At 43.8% G+C, this 12,119-nt stretch overlaps 1 protein-coding gene across 2 annotated transcripts in view; it reads left to right on the top strand.

The window, feature by feature from the left end:
• DISP1 (dispatched RND transporter family member 1) overlaps positions 1 to 12,119 on the top strand; it is a 197,898-nt gene that overhangs the window by 169,015 nt on the left and 16,764 nt on the right. For both annotated transcript variants that reach the window (XM_054983478.1, XM_054983487.1), the window contains exon 4: positions 1,421 to 1,544. In XM_054983478.1, the coding sequence (XP_054839453.1) occupies positions 1,421 to 1,544 (124 nt within the window). The remainder of the gene's footprint in view (positions 1 to 1,420; positions 1,545 to 12,119) is intronic.

The following is a 12,119-nucleotide window of genomic DNA, read 5'->3' as shown; positions in this document are numbered from 1 at the left end:
GGGAGAAGATAGTCCTTTGTATACCCTGGTACCGAGCCATGTAGAGCTTTAAAGGATAAAACCAGCACCTTGGGAGCAGATCAGTAGATAGTGTAATTGCTGTAATATTGGAGTTACATATTCCTGATGTGGCCTTGACAGTAGTCTAGTTGCAGCATTCTCTCTTCTGAACAATCTTCAAGGGTAGCCCCAAGTAGAGTGCATTGCAGTAATCCAGTCAAGATCTAACTAAGGCATGGATCATTGTGGCTAGATTTGACTGAATGAGTAATGGATGCAGCTGATGCACCTGTGAATGCTGGACAAATGTAGCCTGAACCACTGCAGCCACCTGGCTTTCTAAGGTGATCACTGTGTCAAACAGTACTCCTAAGCTGCAAACCTGACTTTTCCAAGGCAGAACAGATCTCACATCACTAGTAAGCCTTTCTATTAACCCAGAAAATCTCTGTATTGTCAGGGTTAAGTTTCAGCTTGTTCACCGTCATCCAGCCCATTACTGACTCCCAAGTTCTGGTTCAGAATATCAACAGCATCTTTGGAATTGGAAAAGAAAGGTTAGAGCTTGGTATCACCCCCAGTACTGCCTTCTGAGACTAGTCACCCAGATAGGATTCAAACCACTGTAACATGGTGCCTCTTGTTCCTGAGTCAAGGCTGAATCAGAAGGGATACTATTGTTTATGGTACTGAAGGCCAGTGAGAGAAACAGCAGTCTGTGTTCTCAGTCCTGGCCTGAAGCCAGACTGAAATGCATCCAAAATTTTTAATTCTATCCAGTTGGTTGATTTTGTCCTTAAATTGCAGTGTCTAAATTTGGACATGTTTTTTGAGGACTAACCAATGCAAGATAATGGCGTGCTGTCATTATTAAAATCTGAGCCCGAGGCTCAGTTTTTGCTATTGAATTTGGAATCATCCTGACCAGACCTGAGGAAGAAGATCATATTATATACTTAATCTAATTAGTGCAATTTATTCATTGTGGCATTGTTTTTCTAATTCATTATAGTATTGTGAGTGCCAGGAGGTTTAGGAAAAAATACAGCAATTATCTGTGAGCCAAAGGAATCTATTTTTAGTAGACCAGAAATTGCAAAGTGTTGCAGCATGTACACAAAAATTAACTAGACTGTACCTTTTTGTTAGACATTCGGAACAAACGTTCATAAACTGGTGTAAAAGTTCCTTTCGAGCAGTACTCTGAAGAAATTGCATAGAGAAAGACTGGTTAAAGTCTGAGGTCTGTTTTTTCTAAAAGGGTATCAAAATGAGGAATGGTTGAAGTCTTTTACCAGATATGTGCAAATTAAATTAATCCCACTTGAACAATTTTGGGCATCTAAAGGCAATATAAAATGACCCAATTAGTTCTTTTCTCCCCTAGACTCTTCTAATTGCTGTTTTTGATTCGTTTCAGCTATGCAGCCCTGATAGCCGATTGGCCTGTGGTGGTTTTAGGCATGTGTACTGTGTTAATTGTGGTGTGTGCTTTAGTTGGAATATTAGTACCAGATCTGCCAGACTTCTCTGATCCATTATTGGTAAGTAAACATTATTATCGTGTCCTGTCAGGGCACTGGGTTTGGGTGTTCATTTTCCAGCAATAATGTGCCCAGCTCTAAACTTCAGTTAGACTTCAAATCTGAATATTTATAGAGTTTTGTAGTTGAGTCAGATGTTCTTTCAAATATGTTTTAATGGCTGCTGAATCTTTTCAGCAATTACAAAAATTGAAAATAGTTTCAGGTACGAAGCCCTGTTGGTCTGCAGTAGAACAGTAGGATTTAAATCCAGTGGCACCTTAGAGACCAACAAGATTCTCAGGGTATAAGCTTTTGAGAGTCAGCTGCTGAAAAATTGAAAAGATCTTGTTCCAGCAACACCTCTGATAATAATTTTCACAGTAACAGCAAGGTTATTGATTTGTTCTACTGAAGTAATATGGGTTTAGAGCATTTAGAGTGTCACACCATTAATACTCTGTTAGCTTTCAAGAAAAAAAATGGAAGTCTTGTCTTTTAAGATTGATCAGTTGTGTTCATTTAAAAGCACAGTATCTAAAAAACAGTCTGTAACTGTTGTATTCTCCAGTGGTCCTAGGAGTGGGGCAGTCCTTACTTTTGTGATATAGCTCCTCCTCTCTGAAGGCAGGGTCAGTCGGCTGATTTTGATCCTGGATGGGAGGGGCTTGTCCCTGGAATCACCAGTCTTTCTGGCTCTGCCATCTGAGCAGGACGCCTTCAGCAACGCTTTGCAGAGCGCAGGGATCCTGGTGAAGAAGAAATTGCCAGAGATGACCCGGGCGTGGCGGCGCGCGTGCCTGTAATCCCAGTACTCAGGCAGAAGCCACAGGCAGTGAGGAGCTCACAGGGGAAAGGAAAGGCCCTACTGCCTACCCCACCCCCATTCTGCTCGGAGCGACACTGAGGTTCCCCACTTTCGGGTTGGAAGGAACACCCCCCCCCCCAGACAGCCGGCGGGTGCGGTGTTTGCGTCTACGGTAGCCTGTTGTAGAGACCGATATTATCGAGAACTCCCTCAGGCTTTGAAGAAGCACCCTCCAGCAACAGCAGAGGACCTGCTCCAACCCCGGCAGCCCCGACTGAACTGCGGTAAGACTGCTCCTACGGATAATGGGGGCAGTGAAAGGAAGGAGGGAGGAGAAAAGAGTAGCAGAAGCCTCAGAGCCAGCTTGCCCTAAATAAAAAGGAGCCCTCCTTTATTTCTCTTTCCTTTCAGCTGGGACTTGTGAAGTACGCTTTCACTTTCATTTCTTCTTTTGGAGGGAAAATTTCTGTTGGCAGAATGTCAGCAAAGGCAGGCCTAGCCACCTTACAGGCCTCAAAGAGCGTAAGCCTGCGGCCTAGACTTTCCAAACTCACAGGCCTCAGCCCCTTCTAGGCCTCTCAATAGGCCAGTGAAAGAGAAATGTCCAAGGGCCTGGAAGGCAGAATTCAGCAAAGGCAGGCCTAGCTACCTCCCAGGCCTCAAAGAGCATATGCCTGTGGCCTAGATTTTCCAAACTCCCAGGCCTCAGCCCCTTCTAGGCCTCTCAGCAGGCCAGTGAAAGAGAAATGCCCCTCCCCATCACTGGCAGTTTTCAAGAAGAGGCTGGATGAATACTTGTCAAAGATGCTTTAGGCTGATCCTGCACTGGGCAGGGGGTTGGACTAGATGGTCTGTATGGCCCCTTCCAACTCTATGATTCTATGCCCAGGGGCCTAGATGGCAGAATGTCAGGAAAGGCAGGCCTAGCCATCTCCCAGGCCTCTAAAAGTGCAAGCCTGCGGCCTAGACTTTCCAAATTCCCAGGCCTCAGCCTCTTCTAGGCCTCTCAATAGGCCAGTGAAAGAGAAAAAGCCCAAGGGCCTGGATCTGTCAGGCAAGAATGCCTGGAAAATTTTCTGCTGGTGGTAGGTCAGCAAAGGCAGGCCTAGCTTCTTTCCAGGCCTCAGAGAGTGCAAGCCTGCAGCCTAAACTTGCCCAATTCCCAGGCCTTGGCCTACTCCCAGGCGTCTCAAGAGACTAGTGAAAGGGAGAAGGTATGGGGTTTGCATCTGCCAGGCAAGGAAGCCTGAAATGAGTTGCTGTAATGTTGTGGTTAAGTGCTGGGACATGAATCATTACCCTGCTGGTTCGAGTCCCATAATTACTTGAACTTGGTGGCTGACCTTGGGTAAAAGTCTCAATTACCTGGTGGTTCTGGGGGAATAATGATGATTCTGACCTTATCACAGCCCCTGACTGTGATATCACAGTCCAGGCAAGTCAGATTTCATCTGATCTCAGTACCTCAGCAAGGTTGGCCTTGGTTAGCAATTGGATGGGAAACCTCCAAAAAAGACCAGTGTTGCAGAGGCAACTATGACTGGATGACATTTTCCACCACTAAGGAGAAAGAAATTACATGCCCCCTATTTACATAGTCGCAGCCATAGTTACTATTTAACAAACGAACTGGCATGGCCCAGGATGGAAATAAGGAATTTTATGAGGTCCTGAAGGCACACCAATAAATAATCTAGTGGCTAGACTCTCAGATGAGCAAGAGAGTAATTCCAGTATGGGGGTCTAACTCCAGATAGGTAAAGGGGTGCCCCCACCCCAGATTAAGAGGAGACAAGGGCCATTAAGAGCACAGATCTCGGTTAAGCCTTCAACCTGAGTACCCTGAGCTATCAGTTTTCTCCCTCAGCCAAGAAGAAAGGGGAACTGTTAAAAGAAGGGAAAATTCCCTAGCAGGTCTTCCTCAGGAGCCATATCCTAGAAAGCTCCCTAAGGTGATGAGGATCCTGGAGTCTTCTCCCTTAAGGACTAAGAAGTTGGAAAGAATCCTCCCTAGAATCAGGAATAATCCCATCAGGGATTCCCTTCCCAGTAGTCTCTCATACTTGTAGAAGTCTAAGAGGGAAACTTTGGCAAAACTAACTACTCTTATTTCCTTTCCCCCCCAAGTCTTATATATTAGTTCCAGGGGTTACTGAGAGGATCAAGCTGCCATTGGTGGATGATCTGGTAACCAGCCGGCCGTCTAACCCTGTGCTGCCTGTTGACAAGGACGGACTACCTAGGATTCTAGCATCAAGTGATTTGAACTGGCTGTGCACAGAAAATTGAAAGTTTCCACTACATACTTCAGAGCATTGGTGACAGCTCCACTCCTTCCTAGAGTCACATTCTCTTGGGTCTCAGACCTGGCTGCAGTGAGCAGTAAACCCCTGCCAAAGAGCAAAACTAAGAAAATAGCCCCAGCAATATGCTATGTGGTGGTCAACAAGGACCATGGTTTTTAGGCAACCAGGCACAACACTTAGCTTAGAAATTGGAACGTGGACCATTTGCACCAAAGCCAAAGTAACCGTGGTTCCTTTAAAAAATATCAACCTGTCTGGAGAAACTCTAAATAAAGGAAAGCAGACCAAACATCGAGAGGAGGGTAGTACCTTCTCCCTCAACAAATCCAATTAGAATACTAAAGGGCCAAAGAAGGGAACTCAATGTGTCTACACCAAGGCAGCAGGTGCGATGGTGTTTGGGGGATGCTTACAATGTTTGACAAACCCTTGGCAGCTAATAATAAGAAACAGGCGGGTGTTGGATACTGTGATCAGTGGAATTCAATTATGTGCCACCTGGTCCTTTTCCCCCTAGATCCAAAGGAATTTGGTCAAATAAAATAGACGCCTAGGAACAAGAAGGTCGGAATAGAAAGGCTAAAATTTGTCATGACTGCAATTCAGAAGGGAGATTGTCTGGCTTCCATCAATCTACCAGAGGCACTTCCAACATTGGGTCCTTTACTTTGAGCTGAAAACGCCACCTATGGTGTTCTTCAGAATCCTAGTATCACTGATAGCATGGCTAGGCTATCCCGTATCCAAACGACATCTTGATCTGTGCACTTCAGAAATGCCTGTTGCCATCCCATGGGGCATTAGATCACAAGAGGTCCAAGATAGTTGAATTGCCAGAGATCCTCAAACAGGAAAACAACCAGTGGCTGTACCTCATTCAGTCGCACGATGGTGTCCCACTCAAGGAACCAGAGAGAAGAGTTATGACCATGGACGTGTCTTTGGGGGTGGGGATCCCATGCCCAAGGAAGAATGGCATAGGGCATCTGGCTGAAGGACAAATGATCAACAGGGTAAACCCTTTGGAACTCGGAGCCATCACACACGGTATGGTGGAATCTCAGAATCTTCCCACAGGTCACTATATGTTTATACAGAGGACAACTCTGAGGCGGACTGGCTAAGCCAGAGAGTGATGAACCAAGCAGAATGGATGCTATCCAGAGAGATTCCCCAACTGGTCTACCACAGTTTTCAACAAGGCGCAAGGAGAAGAAACCCTCAAACCATAGAGATAGATGATGTGAGCAGCAAGCTGCCTTCATACGTCCTGTATGTCTTCCACAGTACAGCTATTGCACAGAGCTATTCAGATCACACAGTAAAGTGCAGAAGTTGTGCTAATAGCAACCTTCAGGTCCAGAAAGACATGGTCTCAAAACCTGAAGAATCTTTCAAGCATGGATCCCTGGCACCTCCACTGCAGGAGGGCCCATTGATGCAGGAATCAATACGACGCCCCTGACCAGCTCTGACAAGCCTCACAGTCTGGAGGTCGAACACAAACAGCTAATAGGGTTGGACTAAACAGAAGACATGATTGGTACTATGCTAATCTCCAGGAAGAGTTCCACAGAGTCTATAAAAATTCCTTCCAAGTTCCCAGAAGAGTGCATGGATAGAGTCATGTAATCTTTTGGGGCTAATTAGGGAGTTACTATCCTTTCTTCAAGAGGGGTTGAAGAAAAGTCTTAATACCAACACCCTTAGACAACAGGTAGTGCCCAATTAGGGGTTCTAGGAAGGGACGTTCCCTTATATATCAGCTTCATAGCAGTGGATTCTAAAAGGGGATCTCATTGTAGAATCTTCCAACGATTTGCTGGTTTTTTCCCATGTGAAATCTTAATCTGGTATTGAGAGCATTATACAAAAGATGCCTTGAGCCTATGACCTCATGTCCCCTAAAGGAACTGACCTTTAAAACCATCTTTCAGATGAGAATAAAATCAGCCAGACAAGTGTCAGAATGGCAGGCACTAGCAGTAGATAGAGAGCCATGCCCTTTCCTCCAAGATGGTAGAGCAAATTATGAACAAAAACAACTTTCTTCCAAAGATGAACTTCAGGACAGGAGAGATAGTACTTACCTCCTTCTAATCCAAAGCACAGGAAGAAAATAAATAAATCTCACTACCTTGATATATATAGAGATGCCAAAGGAGCAAAACATATACCAGCAGCCATTAGGATTTTTAATGCTAAGGTTATCCCACAGATACTTTATGGGTGTGGAGTGTGGATTGAAGGTGTATCCGACAACCTTGACACGCCTCTACACACATTTTTGAGGGAGATAGCGGCAGTCCCGAGATGCGTAGCAGGTACTGCACTTAGGGTGGAATTCGCCCAACCCTAAATTGAGAAGAGAGCATGGATTACAGCCTTTAAGTTGTTCTTGAACAAGGAAATTTACAAGGACAATTCAGGGAAAGTAGGTTTTGCACATTTGATCTCGCAGGATACCTATAAGAGTAGCCGAACTAATTTAATTAACCAGAAACTAAAAATTCTGGATATTGATATAACATCTTTACAGACAAATGAGGCCCTAAGAGTTATAAAATTAAAACTAAAGGATCTCGATTACAGCAGTACTCTCCAGAGAGCCAGACGTACATGTTCAGGCTTATCCCTGGGACTTTCACCTCCAGAGGCTATTCCATCTTATTGCTATTCTTTAAAGATTCCAGCTCAACGCAGAGCCTTCACATTGGCCAGACTTAACTCCTTCCCTTCTAAAGTGCTTTCTGGTCGTTTCTCTGGACTCCCTTATTCTGAACGAGTTTGTGACTGTGGACAAGGAAAGTTACAGACCTTGGATCATATAATAGTTTTTTGCCCTAAATGGAGTAAGGAAAGAGAGAGATTTATTATTCCTATTATGTAAAAGAAAAGCTTCCCTTCCTTCCTTGGGCAATCTCAGTGTTATTGTCTGATAACTTTCCTGACAATCAAACCTCTGCTATAGTGGCTTCCTTTTTAGCCACGGTGATAAAGAAACAAAATCTTCATGAGCTTAGATAGTTTAAAGTGATAATGACGAGTTATGTCTGTGTGAATTGGGTATGTTCAAGTGTACAGTTCATATTTTGTTGGTGTTTGTATGGCTTATGGCTTCGGCCGGAAAAGCAATAAACATATTATTATTATTATTATATATAGAGATGTGAGATTCCACTTGGGCAGGACTAAACAGTGTTTCAGAAGTCTGGGACGCTAGTTGTGTGTTTGCAGGAGGCCCTTCTTGGGACCCAGAGAGTCCTTTTCTTGGCTAAGTAGGTAAAGCAGAGGGTACATAATTCTGGCATGTCAAGCCAGAGGTCTGGAGATGCCCATAGATGTCAGGGCGCAGTCACTAAGGGAAACAGTGACACAGGCAGCCTATAAATCCTTTAGTTGTTAGAAACTATCGAAAAGGTGGTCACGTGGAAATCAGTATATTCTCTCATCAAGAAATATAGGATAGATAAGTTGTCTTCTCCAGAGACAACCTTTAGCAGGAGGGTACTAATACATACCCTCTAGGCCTGGAAGCCGGACTACCCACCCTGGGGTACACTGCTCTTGTATGTCCCAGAAGTAAGGACTTCCCCACTCCTGGGACCACTGGAGAATGGAAGGTTTGTATTCACTTACCATGAAGCTTCCTTCCTTGGTGGTCCAGGAGTGGGGCAGTCCTGCCCACCCAAGTTTCTTGCGGGGCGGCTTCTAGGATTGGATGAAGAGTTAGGACAATAGTCTTCCTCCCAGTGGATTCAAGGGAGGGATCTTTCTATTAAAAAAATTGAAGGGAGTTATTATTTTCCCTTCTGGTATCGTGATGGGGAGTCAGGGCTTGGGAACAGACTGGTGATTCCAGGGACAAGCCCCTCCCCTCCAGGATCAAAATCAGCTGACTGACCCTGCCTTCGGAGAGGAGGAACTATATCCCAAAAGTAAGGACTGCCCCACTCCTGGACCACCGAGAAAGGAAACTTCACAGTAAGTGAATACAAATCTTCTAATCTTCTGTTCTTTTTCCGGCTTAGCCAGAATATTAACTTCCCTTTAGCTTTAGGGTTCTTTGGTGAATCAGTCCAGAGAGATTGAAGAATACAGTAACAACAGTGCTAAAAGGCTTAAAATGTGAAGCGCTTGTAGCAGAAAACAAGAAAAAAAACAGGTCTGCATCTCTTAAAATGATGCAGGCTGCTCAGAACTATGTTTCCACCAACTGCCAGTATACAATGCTGATTGGCAGACACAGATCTTTCCTGGGTTCCATTTTACCCAACAGCTGCTTCTTACCCCTTAGATGCTGGTTCTGGAGGTCATGGGACATGTATCAGGGGGAAAGCTACAGTATGGAGGGGATGTTGGATTAAATGCACTGGCACAAGAAAGAGGAGGGGATAGTTCACTCAGTTTTTCCTTCTCACTGCAGCCCTTCAGCCTGTCTGGCTTTTTGTTTTGTGAGTCATGTGACCTCCAGCATCAACTTTTCTCAGATCTTAAGGGGATTCTGAGGATCTCTCCTTCCTCTTCCATCAGCATATGGGCAATTTCACCCCATCTCCTTCTCATTGCAGTTTCCTGACCTGTCACTGTTTGTCCATATGGGTCCAAACCCCAGGAATCATCTTTCCAAAGTCCAATGGAATTATTCAGGGGAGCAGCCTAGATTGGAATACTATGTGTATTTTTGGTTGCTGTATTGCAGAGGACGCAGAACTGAGAAAACAAAGTATTTAAGGGATTGGCACACCTTTCTCATACAAAGAAAGGCGAAGGACCCTGGGACTTCTCACTTGGGGGCGGGGGGACTAAGAGGTAATATAATAGAGGTTTATACAATTATGCATGGGGTGGAGATAGAGAGCATTTTCTCTCCCTTCCACAGTAGTAGAAATCAGGGACACCCGGTGGAGTTAATGGGCAATAGAATCAGAACAGACAAAAAGATGTATTTCTTTACTTAACAAGTTGGATTCTCTGCCAGTAGATGTAGTGATGGTCACAAGTATGTTTAGCTTTAAGAGGGAATTGGATAGATTCAGGGAGATTCCATAGATTCCATCAATGGTAACACTGTATTGTAGCTAAAGGGAACTGTCAGTCCCTGGCAGTTAGGTCCCTCAAGCCCTCCACAGTTAACACGCAGGTGTTCCAGTTGAAGTAGCTTTATTGAGATCCATACAGTACAGGTGTTCACCCAAAGGTGCAGAAATTGGCAGAAGTGACAATTCAAACAAAGGCCTGGCTATTATAGGAAAACTTCCTGCCCTCCTGGGTCCATTGACATTCTGGCACGAAACTCCAAAGAGATTGTATGGGAACAAAGTAGTTTAGACTACATAAAGTACAAAGGAAAACTATCCTTGGGAAGGTTACAATATTTGCTGCTAGCAGCTGTCTCCAAGGACACTAGCTAGAAAAGTGAAAGTACATATTTTCAATAGATAATGGAGGGACCCACTGGCTCTCCTGCAATTAATATCAGCAGTTAATACACTCTCAGATGCTCACACAGAGCTATAACATATAAATCTGGTAAACAGCACAAAACAGCATTGACCATTATAAAATGCAAACTACAATCATGGCAGGTATGTTGGCATACATGACAGGAACCTCCTAGTTCAAAGGCAGCAAACCTCTGCTTACCAGTTCTCGGAGACAACATCGGGGAAATTCTTGGCCTGTGTGACCTGCTCATTGGCCATCCATCAGAAGTAGTTGGTCATGTGTGAAACAGGATGCTGGACTAGATGAACCTCTCGTTTGTTTCAGCGGGTTTCTTCTTATGGTCTATTGGGAATCTGGTGAAAAACTGCACCCACCACTGTCTTCCACTGATAGATCACTGAAGTCAATGAGCTATCCATGATATGTGAAGCACTTAAGTTGTTCACTTTGAAAATACAGTAAATATGAGTTTTGTATGACTTCTGAACATTGTGCCATTATATTTTCAAAGTTTTCTCCTCAGCCATGTAAGTTTGAAAATACAAGCAAATCCTTGGAGAGTGTATGCTGCCTTCCCTTGATTCAGTAAATAAAATATTATAAAATAGAAGGCTAGTAATACATGTTAACTACACACTTGATAAACTTTGCATGATTTGCATAGTTGTAGTGAAGAGGCAGAAGAAAGTATATTTGGGAATTAATTGCATAGATTTGTAAGGTCACTCATTTTAAAGGCAAAATCCATCCATCCACCAGTCCTACAATCCGTACTACATAACGAAAGATGCAGATAATCCTTATCTCTGTCAAGTGAAGTAGGGCCAAAAAGCATTGCTTTACTTTGTGTGTTACAAAGCATTGCTGTGCCCTGCAATAGTTCGTCTGAAATGTTACAAGCAACATTATTGGCTGCTTCTGCACCACAAATCTTACTACTATAATAATAACAACAACAATAACAACAACATTTGATTTATATACCGCCCTTCAGGATAACTTAATGCCCACTCAGAGCGGTTTACAAAGTATGTTACTATTATCCCCACAACAAAATACCCTGTGAGGTAAGTGGGGCTGAGAGAGCTCCTAGAAGCTGTGACTGACCCAAGGTCACCCAGCTGGCTTCAAGTGGAGGAGTGGGGAATCAAACCTGGCTCTCCATATTAGAGTCCCACGCTCTTAATCACTACACCAAACTGGCAACTGAGCCCGAAGCTTATATATTACTTCAGTGAAAAGACCAGACAAATTTCTGTTCATGAAAGCTGTGGGTGATCAAAGTGTACAGTGATCCAGGTCTTCCTTGTCATTTCCATGGACTACTCTGCTTGTATTGAACTTTCAGGATGGAATTACATATGTGAAAAAAGACTGGTCTGCTGCTGAAAATAGCAGGCCCATATTGAGACTGGATATTAGGAAAAACTTTTTCACGGTCAGAGTAGTTCAAAAGTGGAATCAGCTGCCTAGGGAGGTGGTGAGCTCCCCCTCACTGGCAGTTTTCAAGAAGAGGCTGGATGAATACTTGTCAGAGATGCTTTAGGCTGATCCTGCACTGGGCAGGGGGTTGGACTAGATGGTCTGTATGGCCCCTTCCAACTCTATGATTCTATGAGTTATTTCTGTCCATAATAGAAGATGAGTTTAACTTAGTTCTTGTCTTTTGTTATGCTGTGCATTTTCCTTCCCCCCTTAATGCAGAATGTAAGAATGTAACACTAAAGTATGCTACATGTGATAAGGGGAAAGGAACTTGACATGGTGCAGGGGAAGTGTTCAGAGCAGGTAGGAACCCATTATACTTCTATTTCAATGGATGAAAACATCCCCTAAGGGAGCAGATTCACACCAGTAATGCCAAATATTAGGCTATGCTCAGTAATATCTTCAAAATCATTTGTATTAACTCTTTTCTTGGCAATCAATGATCACTGTCTGTAATGATTTTGAAGTGCAAATACCTAATTCAAGTTTATAAGCAAATAGTTTGTACAGCTCTTATGTACTAAAGATGGTAATTGTGCTAAACTG

This window comes from Eublepharis macularius, chromosome 1 (genome assembly GCF_028583425.1).
Source record: "Eublepharis macularius isolate TG4126 chromosome 1, MPM_Emac_v1.0, whole genome shotgun sequence".
In the NCBI taxonomy this organism is placed as follows: domain Eukaryota; kingdom Metazoa; phylum Chordata; class Lepidosauria; order Squamata; family Eublepharidae; genus Eublepharis; species Eublepharis macularius.
This window is presented reverse-complemented; position numbering and strand designations above follow the sequence as displayed.